Source organism: Odontomachus brunneus, unplaced genomic scaffold (assembly GCF_010583005.1).
Source record: "Odontomachus brunneus isolate Ranch 3 - 2012 unplaced genomic scaffold, Obru_v1 Obru_scaffold_008, whole genome shotgun sequence".
Taxonomy (NCBI): domain Eukaryota; kingdom Metazoa; phylum Arthropoda; class Insecta; order Hymenoptera; family Formicidae; genus Odontomachus; species Odontomachus brunneus.
Window position 1 is genome coordinate 2684885 of NW_022639458.1, and position 15537 is coordinate 2700421.

At 37.0% G+C, this 15537-nt stretch overlaps 1 protein-coding gene across 26 annotated transcripts in view; it reads left to right on the plus strand.

The window, feature by feature from the left end:
• The window catches only part of LOC116854091 (forkhead box protein P1), a 324470-nt gene extending 315353 nt beyond the window's left edge, over nt 1–9117 (plus strand). For 17 of the 26 annotated variants that reach the window (XM_032835642.1, XM_032835639.1, XM_032835646.1 and 14 more), the window contains 4 exons: nt 83–213; nt 5918–5993; nt 6980–7089; nt 7714–9117. In XM_032835642.1, the coding sequence (XP_032691533.1) occupies nt 83–213; nt 5918–5993; nt 6980–7089; nt 7714–7963 (567 nt within the window). In that variant the 3' untranslated portion in view covers nt 7964–9117. Of the gene's footprint in view, nt 1–82; nt 214–2157; nt 2334–5917; nt 5994–6979; nt 7090–7713 lie in introns of all 26 variants that reach the window. The other 9 variants (XM_032835651.1, XM_032835645.1, XM_032835649.1 and 6 more) reach the window with 6 other exon arrangements.
• The last annotated feature ends 6420 nt before the right edge of the window (nt 9118–15537 follow it).

The following is a 15537-nucleotide window of genomic DNA, read 5'->3' on the forward strand; positions in this document are numbered from 1 at the left end:
CCGCCGACTACCGGGGTCGTGATTGAGTTGGCTTCGTTCGTTTTTTGCGTTGCTTATTTAGTCTGTGTATTATTTTGTATAGAACGCAGTGCGACACAACCTGTCTCTCCACAAATGTTTCATGCGAGTCGAAAACGTGAAAGGGGCCGTATGGACGGTGGACGAAGTGGAGTTTTACAAGAGACGCCCACAGCGCGCTTGCAGCACGACCGGGTACGTTGCCCCTCCCCAGTCCACCGATCAAAAAAATAACTACAATCGCGCTTTTTACTCTCTTTATTCTCTTCGTCTTTCTCTCTCTCTCTCACTATCTTTCTCTCTCTCTCTTTCTCTTTCTCTTACACCAATATCTCTCACCACTTCCAGAAGACCAACGGACTGAAGCCTTAGAACCTTTACCCCTTTCTTCCCCGAACATATCGGAAGTCGCTCTGTCTGGATCACAAATTTCCCCACGATTTCACCGCTGAGCCACAATTTTCCCTTTACATATCTATATTTCTCTTTTTCTGTCTCTCTTTTTACATATATTTATATATTATATATATACTCACTTATATACTCGCTTTTACTCTTATTACCATATTCATAGTCGTACCGTTGACCTTCCCCCCCAAGCCCCATATACGTATACTGCCAATTTTCTGCAATTTTATATCAATATATGACTTTTTACATACTTTTTACATTTTTATATCGATATTTATATATATATTTATATACACATGTTTATATATACATTAAGAGTATTTATATAATATTCTACCTTATACGTATATACATAGCTCTTTTTACATATTTGTGTATTTTTAATATATATATATATCTGTTTTACATTTATATTATATATATACTTATATATATGCGACCATAAAGGCAAACGCACGCATCAGTGCGTTATGGCCTTTGTATGTATGTATACGCACATACACGCACGCTCTCCTGTGCATTTTCTCTCTCTCTTTTTTTTAATCATACGGTGTACTCTTAATCGCCTTCACGATATCTACGTCGTGCTCCCTGTTTTACATCTCTCTTCATAGTACTGTACCTGTTTGTACTTGATACGTGCGCATTCATACGTATAGATCTGTGTGTGTATAAACCTTTTTATACACCTAAACGCCATAACAACTTTTACTGTACGTCGCTTGTGTACGTCTGTCTGTACGTTTGTCTGCTAACTTGCAGTTTCTCGAGAGATGTGCTATCGCTGTAATTGACAATTGATCTTTTAGTCGAGAGTCACATGTCAATCTGCATTTAGATTCTTTTGTCGTAAGGCGTATTTCCAAATTCTAAAGTCCATGTTAATGTCGATCAATGAGAAACTACCGTCTCGAGAAACTACCGTCAACATTGTGTTTGAACCCGCGTGTGTGTGAACATCTTACTTGCCCGTCGTCGTGTGATGGTAGTCGGCAGTCTGGTGGGTGCGTGGATGTGCGTGAGAGTGCGTCGCCGATGAAAGAGCCGCAACAGATGAATGGAAGAGAAAAAAAAGATAGAAAGAGAGTTTAGAAATGCTAATCCCGCTCGGAGATGGGAATCTGTAGTACGTCGTGTGTGCTTTCATAACGAGCATGTCAGCTTTGCAGCGACTAACCCGATCGAGAATGGCGAGGCCAAGTATCTGGCTCAAGTCTAGTCTCGAAAACCCAGAAGCCGGAAGCGGAATTGCCCGGAACAGAGTGAGAACCGCAATGTTGCACTTTGTCAGGTAGAGGTTTGAGAGGAGCCGCCTTTACTACGTTATTACTACGTCTCTGTCTTATTTTCTTTGATTTTATTCGCCCCCTCTTTGCGAGTCTGTGCTGCTGTTTGTTCTCTCTAAAAGTCGACGTTTCGATCGTGCCGAGATCATTCGAATTGTCCCGGCTACGAGATAGAGAGAGCGGTGGAGCCGTCGACAAGACGTGCCAGCGATATTTGGTGCGTCTGGGTCATGTAAAAGCGACGGCGAGTGCGCGCGCGCGCGCACGCGCTTACGTAATCAGGCCCCTGCTGTTACGCGAGTGGGCCGAGCGCAAAGAAACAAAGAAAGAAAACGAAAGAACGAAAGAAAAGCGAAACTGCGCGAACAACTACAAAACAAGAAACCTTGTCTTTTTTACTCTCTTTTTCTCTATTTCTTGGTGGTCTTGTCTGTGTATACAGAACGCGATCCGCACCAATCTATCATTGCACAAGTGTTTTGTGCGCTATGAGGACGACTTCGGGTCATTCTGGATGGTGGACGACGCCGAGTTCGTAAAGCGGCGGCATCTGTCCCGCGGCCGCCCCAGGAAATATGACCCAACCCCATCACCCACTCCACCCCACCTCTCCGCACAGTAAGCACTATCACTTTTTAGAATTCTGCTGGCTGGCTGGCGCGACGTTCTGACCTTACCGCGGTACTTTTTTATAAACGCGACGACCGGGACGTTTTCGCTTGGTCGTTGTCTACAAATTGAACCACTAAATGAGCTATCCGACCTGCTGTCTCTGGAAGTTTGCGCGTGCTCGCGCAATTAATTGCGCAATTGCAGCTGTTATTATAATCTTATGTACGACACGTCCTCCGGAGTGTCACGTCAAAGTCCACGAAAAGGCGAATCTATTTATTATTTTTACTATTTCATCATTACTATATTGTGTAAACGATATAACTTTCATTTTAGATGAAATTATTGGCTAAATGAAGAGATTCTAGCGATATCAGAATAAAACGTAGACTAACGTAAATATAACAACTAATGTGTTCGGAAATTTCAAATTCCATAAAATGTTTTATTGTCTTGTGTGTATAATATTTTATTTATTTTATACTAGGTGATTTGATAAAAATATATAAAATTATGTTTAGATTTAACACTAAAAATATGCATATACTTACATCATATCACTGTATAGTGTCATATCTTAAATATATTTATTTCAACGTTGTTATATATGATAGTAACAGCTGCAACATACACGCGATAAATATATATTATTATTATCTAAATTATTATTATCATATATTACATTTCATATAATCAATTGTGAAACATTAATGAAATACCTTTGTAGCAAAATTTCTTCCGTTTTTAAATTATATTATAATTCAACTTAAAGTATATATTATGTGCCAGATTATATACCAGAGCAACAGGAAATAGCTCTATGCAGTTTACCCAATACCCCTGGAAATGATTTCCGCATCATGCCTGCCTCGAGCGCCTTTGAAGTCCAATTCCTTAAAAAACTGGACAGTAGCACCACTCCACTACTTTGCTCGTTTTTGTCAGAAGTGTGTAATGTTATTTGACTTTTAGATTACATGTTATATGATGCGAAACATATGCACATAGTAAAGTCATTTAATTATTTTATGAAAGAGCAAATAGAAGAGAAGTAAATAAAAGAGACAATTTTCAACAGTCTTCATTCAGTTTCTTCTTCATATGTATGATTATCGTTGTATTTTCAAGGAATTTGTATTCAATGGATTTATTCAAATATAATTCAAATATAATTACTAGGAAGATTGAGATTTCTTACAAGGATAGTGTTGAAGTAAAAAGGAAATTTACGCTATGGTTTATTCTTACTTGAATTCACTTTTCTTCGTTCACTAAGTCGGGATAAACGAGTTAATTAGAACCTATTATCATTAGTTTCACATAGGAATATCTCATATTTCGCCAAAGAATCTTGCACACTTTTGCAAAGGACGTATAAGGCAGAGTTAATAGGATATCCTCCTCCCCCCTGCCCCCGTATACGTCATTAGTACTGTAGCCCGAGGCTCTTGCACCCCGTGATAGCTTGAAAATTCTGCACGATCCTGCAACAATCCAACAACAAGACAATTGGTCAGAGCTGCAGGATCCTCAATGTGTTTAGTGACTGCTCGCATGAACCTTGTAGTCCTTAACATTCGCTCCTCAATTAAGACCCATAAACTGTCCCACCACTGAAAACACTGCTTATAAATGTATGGTGCTTAATGTAATGCTGTTCGTAGTGTCTCGTATGAAAGTGGGTGCGGGTGTTTGTGCGGGCAAGCGTTCTCTTGTGTTGAAGTTTCGCTTCCGTTTCAGTCTTCATTCTGTTCCTCCGTAATAGCAGATATTATTTTGTTGTTCTTTTGAGCATTAAATCGTTGATAAAGATTTATTCTATTTTGTGTTCGCTATTCTATTAATTTTTTTTCGTTGGATCTCCCTATAGAGTGACGCAATAGTGATCCTAGAGAACCTTTCCAGGGAAGTTCCGTTTCCTCAATTTTTATAGGATACGGTTTTTTCTTTTTGCAACCACTGCGATTCTCTATTAATATGCTGTGCCAAAGTTACGCAACATCCATTAGATACCTCTATTGGAAAATTAGATTCATAAACTTTACATTCTACAACTTTATAATTTAACTTTGTAATTTAATTACTACATCCATTAACAATCTTTCGGTAATCTTCATTAATTCTTTGAGGTCTAAGACTTTCTGTCACAAACTGTCCATTTACTGACTTCAACAAATACTTTCTCAGAACGATGTTCCTCTAAGGTTCACAAAACATTTTAAGATGGGTGAACATCGAATGTCTTGAATAAATAAAGTTGAGAATCGCAAAAGTATCCTATATCACTGCTTCCGCGCGTAATGAGCGAATGGTTCTTGGTTTGAGTGAATATGTACGTCAGGGCTATTCGCGCATGTGTATATGGTGTATACTGTGTGCTACAACTGTAACTCCTCGGATGGAATTCTTCGATCATCGTCGCGATTCATCTTGTATCAGGTACTACATATGAACTCAATAATCTCAATAATGTTTAATAGTAATAATTTTGAAATTTCTACTACTACTCAATTTTAATACCTTTTAAAATGTTATCTACTTTTACTCAACTCTCTCTCTCTCTCTCTCTCTCTCTCTCTCTCTTTGACTTCTTCCTCCTCTTCTCTTTCTCTCTCTTTCACTCTATCTCTCTTTCTTTCCTATCTCTTTCTTCACATTATCTCTTCTATTTTACTCTTTATGCAGCACTCCTTGTTGCTTGATAATCGGTCACAGAAAAATTTTCTTCTTATCTTTTTCTTTGCATGCACTTTTAAATATCTTACAACAAGATGTCCGGCAATATATACTAATAAGACTGAATATATTTATCACTATTTGATAGTAATAATTCCTAAAAAGAACTTTATAAAAAATATACTTTTCGCAAATCGCTATAAAAAAGGACATCTGGTCGGTCCCTATTTAAATGCTACTCAAGTACTTATTTATGTAAATCACAAGGTAATACGTGAAAGGTAAGCCCAGGTAACCTGATGGCCGTTTATAAGCAACATATTTGTTTCGAAACTAATATAGTGTTATGTAAAAGTAAAAAGAAAACAGAATCAGATTGATATACGATTTTGTTTACAAAGTTTCGAAACGGGAGCGCTTTTTAATACTTTTTTCTACAACTTTTGACTAATCTCACTCAATCACCGATGAGACGAGTGCAGTGGGCAAGCAATACGAAGCAGTGTAAGTAGGTAAGAGTTTTCGAACTCTTCTTTCACTCTTTTTAATCTTTTTTCGATATATTTAAATGTATACATTTTTCATATTTTTATAATTCTCTTTGTCTCTCTCTTCTCTCCACTGTACACCTCTTTCTCGTTCTCTCTTTCTCTGTCTATTCTCTATCTCTCTTTCTCTATCTCTCTCTTTCTCTTTCCCCTTTTTATCTTTATACGTCTACATATTTACAACTCGAGTACACGCACAGACACATAAACACCATGTATATCCTATTTCTACTCCCCTTCTTTCTCAGATTCGTCCCAACATCAACACAATTAAAGGAGACTCATACATGCGTTTTGTTTCAGGAAATACATACTTGTGGCCGAATTTCGAATATTACTAACGTGCTTTTCTCTGTCAATATCTAGGGGTGTCCCGTCGAAGAGTCCAACGCTAACGCACAGTCCCACTATGTATGGTGACGCGTTGAATGCCAATCTGCAGGTAACTATTAATCACTGATCTCTCAAAAGTTCACAAAGTATCACGATTCTCTTCCGCCTGTTATCAATTTTCTTTGATTGTTATTGGGGCAAATAATTATATCAAATAGAGATAAAGTTATATAGGGGAGAAAGTGGTAATATAGAACAGGATAGTAGTATGAAACAAGACTGATTTCTTAAACAATTGCTGCCAATAATCTGTTAACTGAAATAAACATAACCATTGGGGCTTTCACTAATCATCAAAAAATCTGACGGTAATACCACGTTTGTAATAACGTGGTACGTTGTTTATAATGTTAAAAGAAGCTTCTCTGTTTTTTTGCTGTCAAAACTTTCCGCAAGATAAAACCCAAAAATATTTTTCTTGCCTTAATCGATAAATTTAACATATTAACTAAAGTGTGTCGATTAGTAATAAGATTAGTAATAAGATTAAACTTCCAAATTGCAGAATTATTTTTTGGAAATATTTTTTCCACTTTGAGATTTGTTGAATCGTTTAAAAAATAGCAGTGGATAATAATATGGAACAAGGTATTTCACGTCTTATATTGCCACGTTTTATATAATAGGTGTGAAAACGATGTTTATATTTACGACTTTTGTGTTCATAGATCTAAAGGACTTTTACATAACTTGAATTATTGAGCTTAATTTTCAAAGGAAGTTTTTTTATATTTTCATTTATTTTCGTTATTTATAATTTCCTAACAATAATGAATACATTATAAGAAATATATTTGCTAACACTTCTGACAGTTATTGATGTAAATATTATTGCATTTAATTTTTCCTTTAAAATAAAAAAATACTTCATATTTCCACCTTCTTCTCTATAGTTGTTTGAGTAACTCGTAACACTAATAATAATTTTGGACAATGTTTTTCATCTTCTATTCCTGACATGTGAAAGCTAAGTTATTAATATTTCGTTACTCCATGATTTAGTCAATGATAACTAACCATCTAATGCAATTTGAGTATTTCCAGGCACTCGGGGAGTCTAACATGGGATTTTTGAACAATCCGATGTGCACGTCGACAGCGACGAGTCCCGATAAGGAGCATGTATTACCTCATAATGACTTAATGTAAGTGCCATTTGCACAAGCACGATAAAATCCGCATAATGACTTTATTGCGTTGGACATGTTTCCATGATCTTATGTGTAAACTTTCGTAACTTTATTTTACTTTACAACTATATTACCGATACTTAAAACAGTTCCTTTATTTTACTCTTGAGTTTTGATAACGTTAAAGTACAACGTTTTTCGAACTTGTCCTTATCTAAATAAATCGCAAAATGTCACTTTGCAAAAATAAGACTGCGTCATATGAAAAGTCCTATTCGTTATTTCGCATCATGGAATTGATTTTTCTCGCGCGCGTACACATACACGATTTATACGACGACCCATTCTGGGCTTCATTTCGCGCGATACGAAAACCGTATAAAAAAAACTGTCATTCTTTCGCGAAACACAAACTATCTGTCGCAGCTTGACAAACCGCTTGAAATCGCCGCGAAATAATCCCGGGAGAGCGAAATCGTTATTCTGCCGTCGGGGCGCGTCGGGACGTGTCGCTAAAAAAAATACCGCCGCCGCGTTCTATGAAACATATCCCGACCATGGTGGCACGCGCGTGTTTCGCAGCAAGTTTTCCACTCAGCGTACACAACACGTATCGCGCGTGTCGTCTCGATTCAACAGGTCGCCGCTGGATGAACCGGCCGTGCACATAAAGCAGGAGAGCCAGAGTCCGGAAGGAGGGAAGCACGCGAGATTAATAAAGCGCGAGATGCCGGACGGTCCCATGGAGCAGGAGACGGAGGAGGATCAAGCGGACGAGAGGGAATACTCAGAGAGCCACGGCCATGACTCCGGTCAGGACGAGGACATTGCGGAGGACCTGTCGATGGCGCCCGATATAATGATCCCGGAGGATCAGGTCGAGGCGTAGTACCACTCTGCGGCGACCAGTCAGTAAAAGCGAAGATGTATACAAGGTGAACCGTTTGCTCGGTCACGCGAAGAGAGGAGTCCTCTACTACGTAGGCCAGGTAGAGCAAAATACGAGGAAGCTGAGAGGAAGAAGCGGGAGTCGAGCAGCGAAAGCTAGACAGTCGAAGAGGACGACGAAGGCCCTCAGGACCACCCACCCCCTCCACTCCTCCTTCGTACGAAACCCCCCTCAACACATCATATCTGTGCCGCGACGCGCCAATGGCGGCTTTAAGGTAACGAACAGAAGCAACCGAATAAGTGAAAGAAATGAAAAGAAAAGAGGACACTGCGTCGGTGAGCGATAAGCGAATCACCGGACAAGCGTCGACGTCCGCGACGCCGGTAGCGTCGGCGTCCCGGCAATATTCGGGAACGATCCTTCGATCCATATCCTTACTCAAGCAATTGCGAACAACGATGTATTTTATTTTCCTCTCGATCTTTCCGTTCCGGAGCCGCGGCTATATCTATAGACATATACATAAATATATACATATACATATATCTCTCTCTCTTGTGTACATTACATTAGAAATTAATGTGACGACGGTGGGGCATCGCACGCGGCGCGCTATGCGGTCAGCGCGCCCTTTCGGGCGCCCCCGAAAACGGGAAAAGAAGCCTTCACTGGAGGAACCGATGCGGCTTCGTGATCATATATATTCCACGGTGACATATGTGCTTATACGGATAAAAGATCTGCCAATAGGGCGTTCGAAGCTTTTAAACCTTTCTCATGTTACGTTACGTCTAACAGCATACAACTCTGCTACGATTGCAAACGTTACGACAAGGTAAAAATACCGATCGCCGGATATGTCTCCGTATTCGGACGGGAATTTATTAATTTCATATTTTTCAATTACCATTTTGATATTAACTCTTTCAGCTGGTCATTTTGTATTAGTTCACATAAAATAGTACAATATAAACAAAATTATATTAGCCCGTAAGATGAAAGTATCAATTTCTGGATATGTATCTATATATAATCCTGGACGTTCTTATTGTTTTGATCTTTAAATACGAAAACTTTCAATATAGAATATACCTATATATTCAATGTATATTTATATATTATAAGTACGAAAACTTTCAATATAGAATATACCTATATATTCAATGTATATTTATATATTATAAGTACGAAAACTTTCAATATAGAATATACCTATATATTCAATGTATATTTATATATTATAATGTTGAAATATTTGCATTTGAAGACCAAAATAATAAGAATGTTCAGAATTATATGTCCCGGAATAGATACTTTTATCGTCTTATGATCTCATGTTTAACAGATTCGATTTAACAGCCGTCCAACCGAGTCAATTAAAACATCATAGAAAAGTTCTTTTTTCTTGTTTATTTTAAGCGTGTCTTTATAGCTTATTTTCATGAAAACTAAGCAATCTTGACTCGTTAGATGTTCGAGTATTGGGACGTTTACCTTATTCGCGAAGCAACTTCAAGACACATTACGTTATAATAAGACTAATATCCAGTCTCAATAACAGTTTTCGTTTTGCACACAAATGAGACTTTTATTTTTATTGCAAATGAACAGTCAAAGTTCATTGAAGAATTGACGCGAATTCCAAAAACATGGCATGACTCGATGAGCACAGATTTGGTTGATAAAGAATGCAAATTGCCAGAGAGCATCGCGCGGTTCCACTGGAGAGGCGAGTCGAACGAACAGTCCGGCGGGATTGAATCTAGGAAATAAATCGATGAAGCCGTGGTGGTGGTGATGGTGGGTACGTACGGGAGCGACTGAGTTTAGTCTTAAGGTTCGCTCGGCGAACGAAGAGCAATGTGTTATTCTCGCGATTAAGCGGGCCCTGCCCTCCGAAAAGGGGCCCAGTATCAGACAGTTAAACTAAGAATCGCATCCGTGATGAGACCGGATGCGTCCCGGCGTACCCGTCCGCTACTGTTCGTAGCATTGTATAGTCTAGCGAAGTTATGGTCGTAAGTAGTTTCGTATTCATTAAACGATTATTAAACGGTCGGAACTGAGGCGGTCGAAAATTTGTAAATGAGCGCTACGGCACAATGCGTACGCGACGATCTTTCAAATTTCTTTCCAGTCGAGCGTCAGGAATCCGCGGTACAGGACGATACGATAGGAGAACGTAGCTGCGAGACCATTGAAGATACTCGAGCGAATGTTACGAGCGGAGATAAGTAGGAAGATCGCTAACGCAATATTTTATACGTGTACGAGTACGAACATATATACACAAAAAAGCAAACAAACAAATTCACACAACGCGTGCAGCAAATAAAAATGTTATCACAATTCTTCTTTTTTCTTTTGTTTGCTTTTTTTTATACAATGTTAGACACCCCCGAGGTATAGGATAGACTCAGTACCGTGACGAAATGGTGCTTTTCAATTTCCAATACATTGAAAGCTAGTATTTCAACGTTTTGGATAATTAACATAAAATTTCGAGTTGTTAGGTATTACGCGTTCAAGAAGATTATATTATAGTTAATAGCACTTCCTTCTGTGATACGTGACGAAGTATAGTAAGACCACTATATTTAATTATATATACATATATATATATAATTAAGGGACATAATATGTTACGAATCGTTCTTGGTTGCTAAGTCTATTGTATATCAATGTTTCCAACGATAGATCACAGGCAACCGACATAACACGCTGAATCGAATTATGTATTGGATAAATATCGGGTAGTAAGATATCACGTTAGTGATCTCCCTGCTCTTCTCTGGAACACACGAAGTCTATAAATAAATTAAACTACTATGTATGCATATACACATATATTAATACGTATACGTATTGAAATTATAAGGAATTAGATGTCGAACGCCTTCTCCGACAAACTTTCTTCCCATCCCCGTCCAGTCCTAGTCCTACTATATGCACACCAAGCGAAGCCAGTAAGTTTCTTCTAAAAATGCGTAGTCTCGGAAACCCCTGCAATGGAAAGCGTGCTCATATCGGTACGACGGATATCTTAAATTGTTCTGCCGATGACACGGACAATTTCTCGAGCGTCAGTATCTTTTGGTCTTAATACGTGTTCAATGATGAACGTTCATCGGGCTTGGAAATCTTGAAAGTTGATTTAGTTGCGCCATGACCTTCCCGCTCAGTGATCAGTGAAGATGCAATATTGTCGTAATACAAACACTACAGGTTTTATACTTTGAAATTTTTAATAGTTAAGAAACAAATAAACTAGGTCTGCAAATATAATTCCAGCACATCTTTCGCATATACGGTCTACGGTGTTTCTCTCGCCAAAGGCGAGTCATGATCTTTCTTGACCACACGCAGATTCTTTTCGTATTCTTGAAATATCAAGAAAATATGTCGTTTGTGTGCACAATTGTTGTTTTTATCATGAAACACCATTATTCGCGAATAGTGTCGATCGAGTAAAGCATCGTCAAATCGAATAGTACTTTTGCTTCGAACTTAAACGACTTAAAGCCAATTACAGTGCAACTTTAATTAACAAAACGGCATACATATCTGCGTTGAAGCTTGACAAAATCGTGCAGCCGTCGCTAGATAATTTAAACCACGAAACAGATATTCGCATGCACTTGTCCTGACAGTAAGAAGCCCGTGGGATTAAGAAATAATTAAATCACACAGATAAGGACGACAGTTAGACAGGAAAACGTAATGAGCGAAAGAGAGAGAGAGAGAGAGACAGAAAGAGAGAAAGTGTACGATTGTGTGTGTGTACGTGATACGTGTATGCATGTGCGTGCGAGAGTGCCGTAATTGTTCACTGATGAAATTTGCGAGGTTCAGTGCCGTTTGGGCTCGCTTTCGCGTATGGTACTATTAATAATCTAAGTCTATATGTATTATGTATAATGGATTAAGGACTTGACATAACATAGAAGACTCTCCTGTAAATAATTAAACTCATCGAGGCATTAGGGATTTGCGCATACGTCATTCGCGAACGGACGATTCCGCCGATGTCGCGGCTTGTGTGCATGTTTATGCATGAGTGTAACTGTGTATGTGGATGCACGCGCGTACGTTACCCGTATCCCATCTGCATTTAATTTCGACGCGAAATCTGAAGGTTCACGGGAGAATAACTCCGATGGAAGGCGTTTTTTCGTTTTTGCCGGGTGAACGTTCGTCACGTAGCAGCGAAAGAAAGCCGGACCTGTCGACTGGATGATTAATTAATAATTGGTTAACACTGATCGATTAAGCGCCTCGTCGCGTGACGGATTTGAGCGGGTCTGCGCGACGTATTGACTTCTGAATCTTTTTCTTTCTTTTTTTTTTCTAGTGTATGTTGTGGTGTACTTTTTGGTGTACGACAAAGTTCTATAGTCATAGTCACTCTGTTATAAATGTTTCTCTTCTTTTCTTTTTGTTATGTTTGTTGACGAGAGCAACATTTGGATCTATGCGCGCGCGGGCGTTGCGATCGATCAATGGGCATGCGAGTCAACGATTGTTTCATTATTATCACGCTCACGCACGATACCGCAGGAATTACAGGTTTTAATTGTATTCCCTATAGAACACTGCAAAATGCTCGAACGTAATTGCCGATAACGAATCCGATAATCGATCACGGTTCCTGATGTATATTTACCTCAACGTTTTCATTATTTTGCCTTGATAAAAAGCGATGGCGGTTCTGTGCAATCATATCAGATAGATCGAAGCGTCCAATATGAACAGTGCCAAAAATCGACGCTAACGTTTATTTATTTAATAAAGGAAACAAGATAGGCGGATAGAATGATTGTACGGGTACTGAAGGAAATTTCAGCGAATTTCTGTCAGATTTTGTCTTTTTTAGTATGAAACTGCTAGAGAGAGATTCACAATAAGGTACACCGAGAAAAATAAATCTTTGACAGTTTATCATATTTTGTGAAATAAGCATATTATTACATATTGATTAATGTCTGAATAGCAATTTCGATATACCGTATAGCTGTGATCGAAATATTCAAGTACTACAAATTTCATCGCGTTCCATTCAACATTCTTACGAGAGTGTGTGCGACACATCTCGTAACGATTCTCATCAAATAATACATTCCCTTGCAAGCAAATCAAACATGTTACAAAGATGTTCAAATGAAAACGGTTTTAACGTAAAGTAATATATCTATAATCTGCCAGTCGAGCAACGTTGAAAATAATTTATATGCCTAGTTTTCTGTTATCTTTTCTTTGGTGATTTATAATAACCCGTAATGAACGCGAACAAGGGAGTTGTTATCGCAATTCGAGCTGTCATAAAGGAACAAAAAGCTGAGAGTGACCGTATAATCGATCGAATGGAAGACCGCCGGCATAAGTTGGAAATCATTCTCCTAAAACGTTTATTGTCTGAATTACTTTGTTAAGTATTTGTATGATAAGTTGCCTTGTAAAAATGTACCGATTTTACTAAGAAATTAAATGTGTTACTAAAAGAAAACCGTACACGATTTCTCTTCAACTGTTCTCATCAACCTCCGTTCAATGCGTCGAGAATGGTAACTACGGAGTGTAGAGGTAGTTGATTAAGTAATAATTGTAAGTACCGATGAATTATAATTTTCACCGTACTTTCTTTGTATAAGACTGACATCGTTTGTATAATGCTTGATAATCCTGTTAGACGTATCGAGATTTATATACGTAAATTAATGTATCTAGGGAATATATGTCTAGGTCGCAGGAAACACTTATATCATACTGTAAATAGAGAATTTACGGAATCGCATTTTCTAGTTCGAGATAAGCGTTAGTGTTAAGATCTTAGCTGATAGAATTATCTTGAAAGAATATATACTTAATAAAACTGCGACGTATAAAACACAAAAACTTTAAGCTCCTTAAGAATTCTGTTTTCAAATTCCCTGTTAACGCATTTAATAAAGGGATCCTAAACATTTCTTGTTACTTATTATTATTTTTTAATGTATCTAGTTTTTTATATTATTCGTGAGATACAAAATATCAAACTATAGAACGATCTCTTTATGTATATTTTGTTCAAATGTTAAAGTTAAATCTTTTCCAACGTGTTTTTTTATATTGAGAAAGATGTTTTCTACTTATAAAGCTTTTGTATCGTACATGTTTAATGTTAAAAATAATTATTTCAATTTCATTTGCCTTATATTTAACACGCATAATAATATCGAACAACTAACAAATAACTATGTATATTATTGTATAGGTATTCTTAAACTATGAATTCAACTAGTATTAATTCTGTCTAGTATTAATTCACTGTGAAGAATATGTGTCTTTAATATAGGTACAATTTTATTCGCGTAACAGTTCTTTTGATTAATTTCAATTTCTAGGACTGTCAAGTCGATATTTGATAAAAAAATTTGTATTACTTATGCTTTTTATCATATTTCAGACACTATACTTTTAATTTGGACACTGAAGAAGAAGAACTTTCTATGTTATATAAAACGGCTTTCTTCCATGAAAACAGCACTCTTCGCAATACTATACATTGTAAGAAAAAGAGGTAGCAATTTATACGACTCACCGTAGACCGACGTCTCTCTCTCCCTTCCTTCCCTCATTCTTCTTCGTTTCTTTTTAAAGAAGATAAAATTATACAGGATGTGCCAGAACAATCTTCGAAACTTTCGTGAATGCATAGTACAGATTAAAGTAAATATAAAACTATTTTACGATATTCACGATTTTACGATATCAATAATCATCGAAATATTAATTAAAGAAAATTTGTGAATAATCGCGCGAGATATGTGGTAAGTGAGCTGCAGTGGCGACATCTGCCGTCGTATGCATTAGATCAAATTGAACAAGAGTTCTTTACTTTTTTCCTAATAACTTTGTAAATTTTTAATTATTAAAGAAGATTAGCAGGTAGTCACTTACGCACGATAATATATTAACGTTATTTAATTAATAACAAAAAATCTAAATCAAAGTTATTAGAAAAAGGATATCACGAAACAATATAAAACTTTTATGCTCACCTCAGTGCGTACTATACTTCCATGACAGCTTTGAAAGCTGTTCTGGGACATTCTGTATATAATATAACACATGTTATATATAACAAATTACATTGTTAAATGATAAGTTATACATTGATGTAGTGTTACTGTTAGTTGGTATTTACTGAGAAGTATTACCTATCGTCAAAATAATTTCATCCACAACGGATAATGTAGAACATTTCTATTATCGATTATATAGCATAACTATAAATATATTCTTTTTAACTGAACTGCTTAGACTGGTACATACTGGTGCAATAAGTTAAAAAAATATATTTGTATAATATATATAATAAAAAATATATATGTTTCACTCTAACTTATTGCACCAGAATGCACCAGTTCAAATAGTTCAACTAAAAAGAACAGACCTTATGTATAAAAACTCTATTTTGAAATACATAACTGTATTTAAAATTATTATCAGTGCTTCGTTTAAATTATTGTTTCCTATACATTTTTTAAAACCCCTGAAAATTTAATATTACTGATTTTTAAAAAGCAATTCTT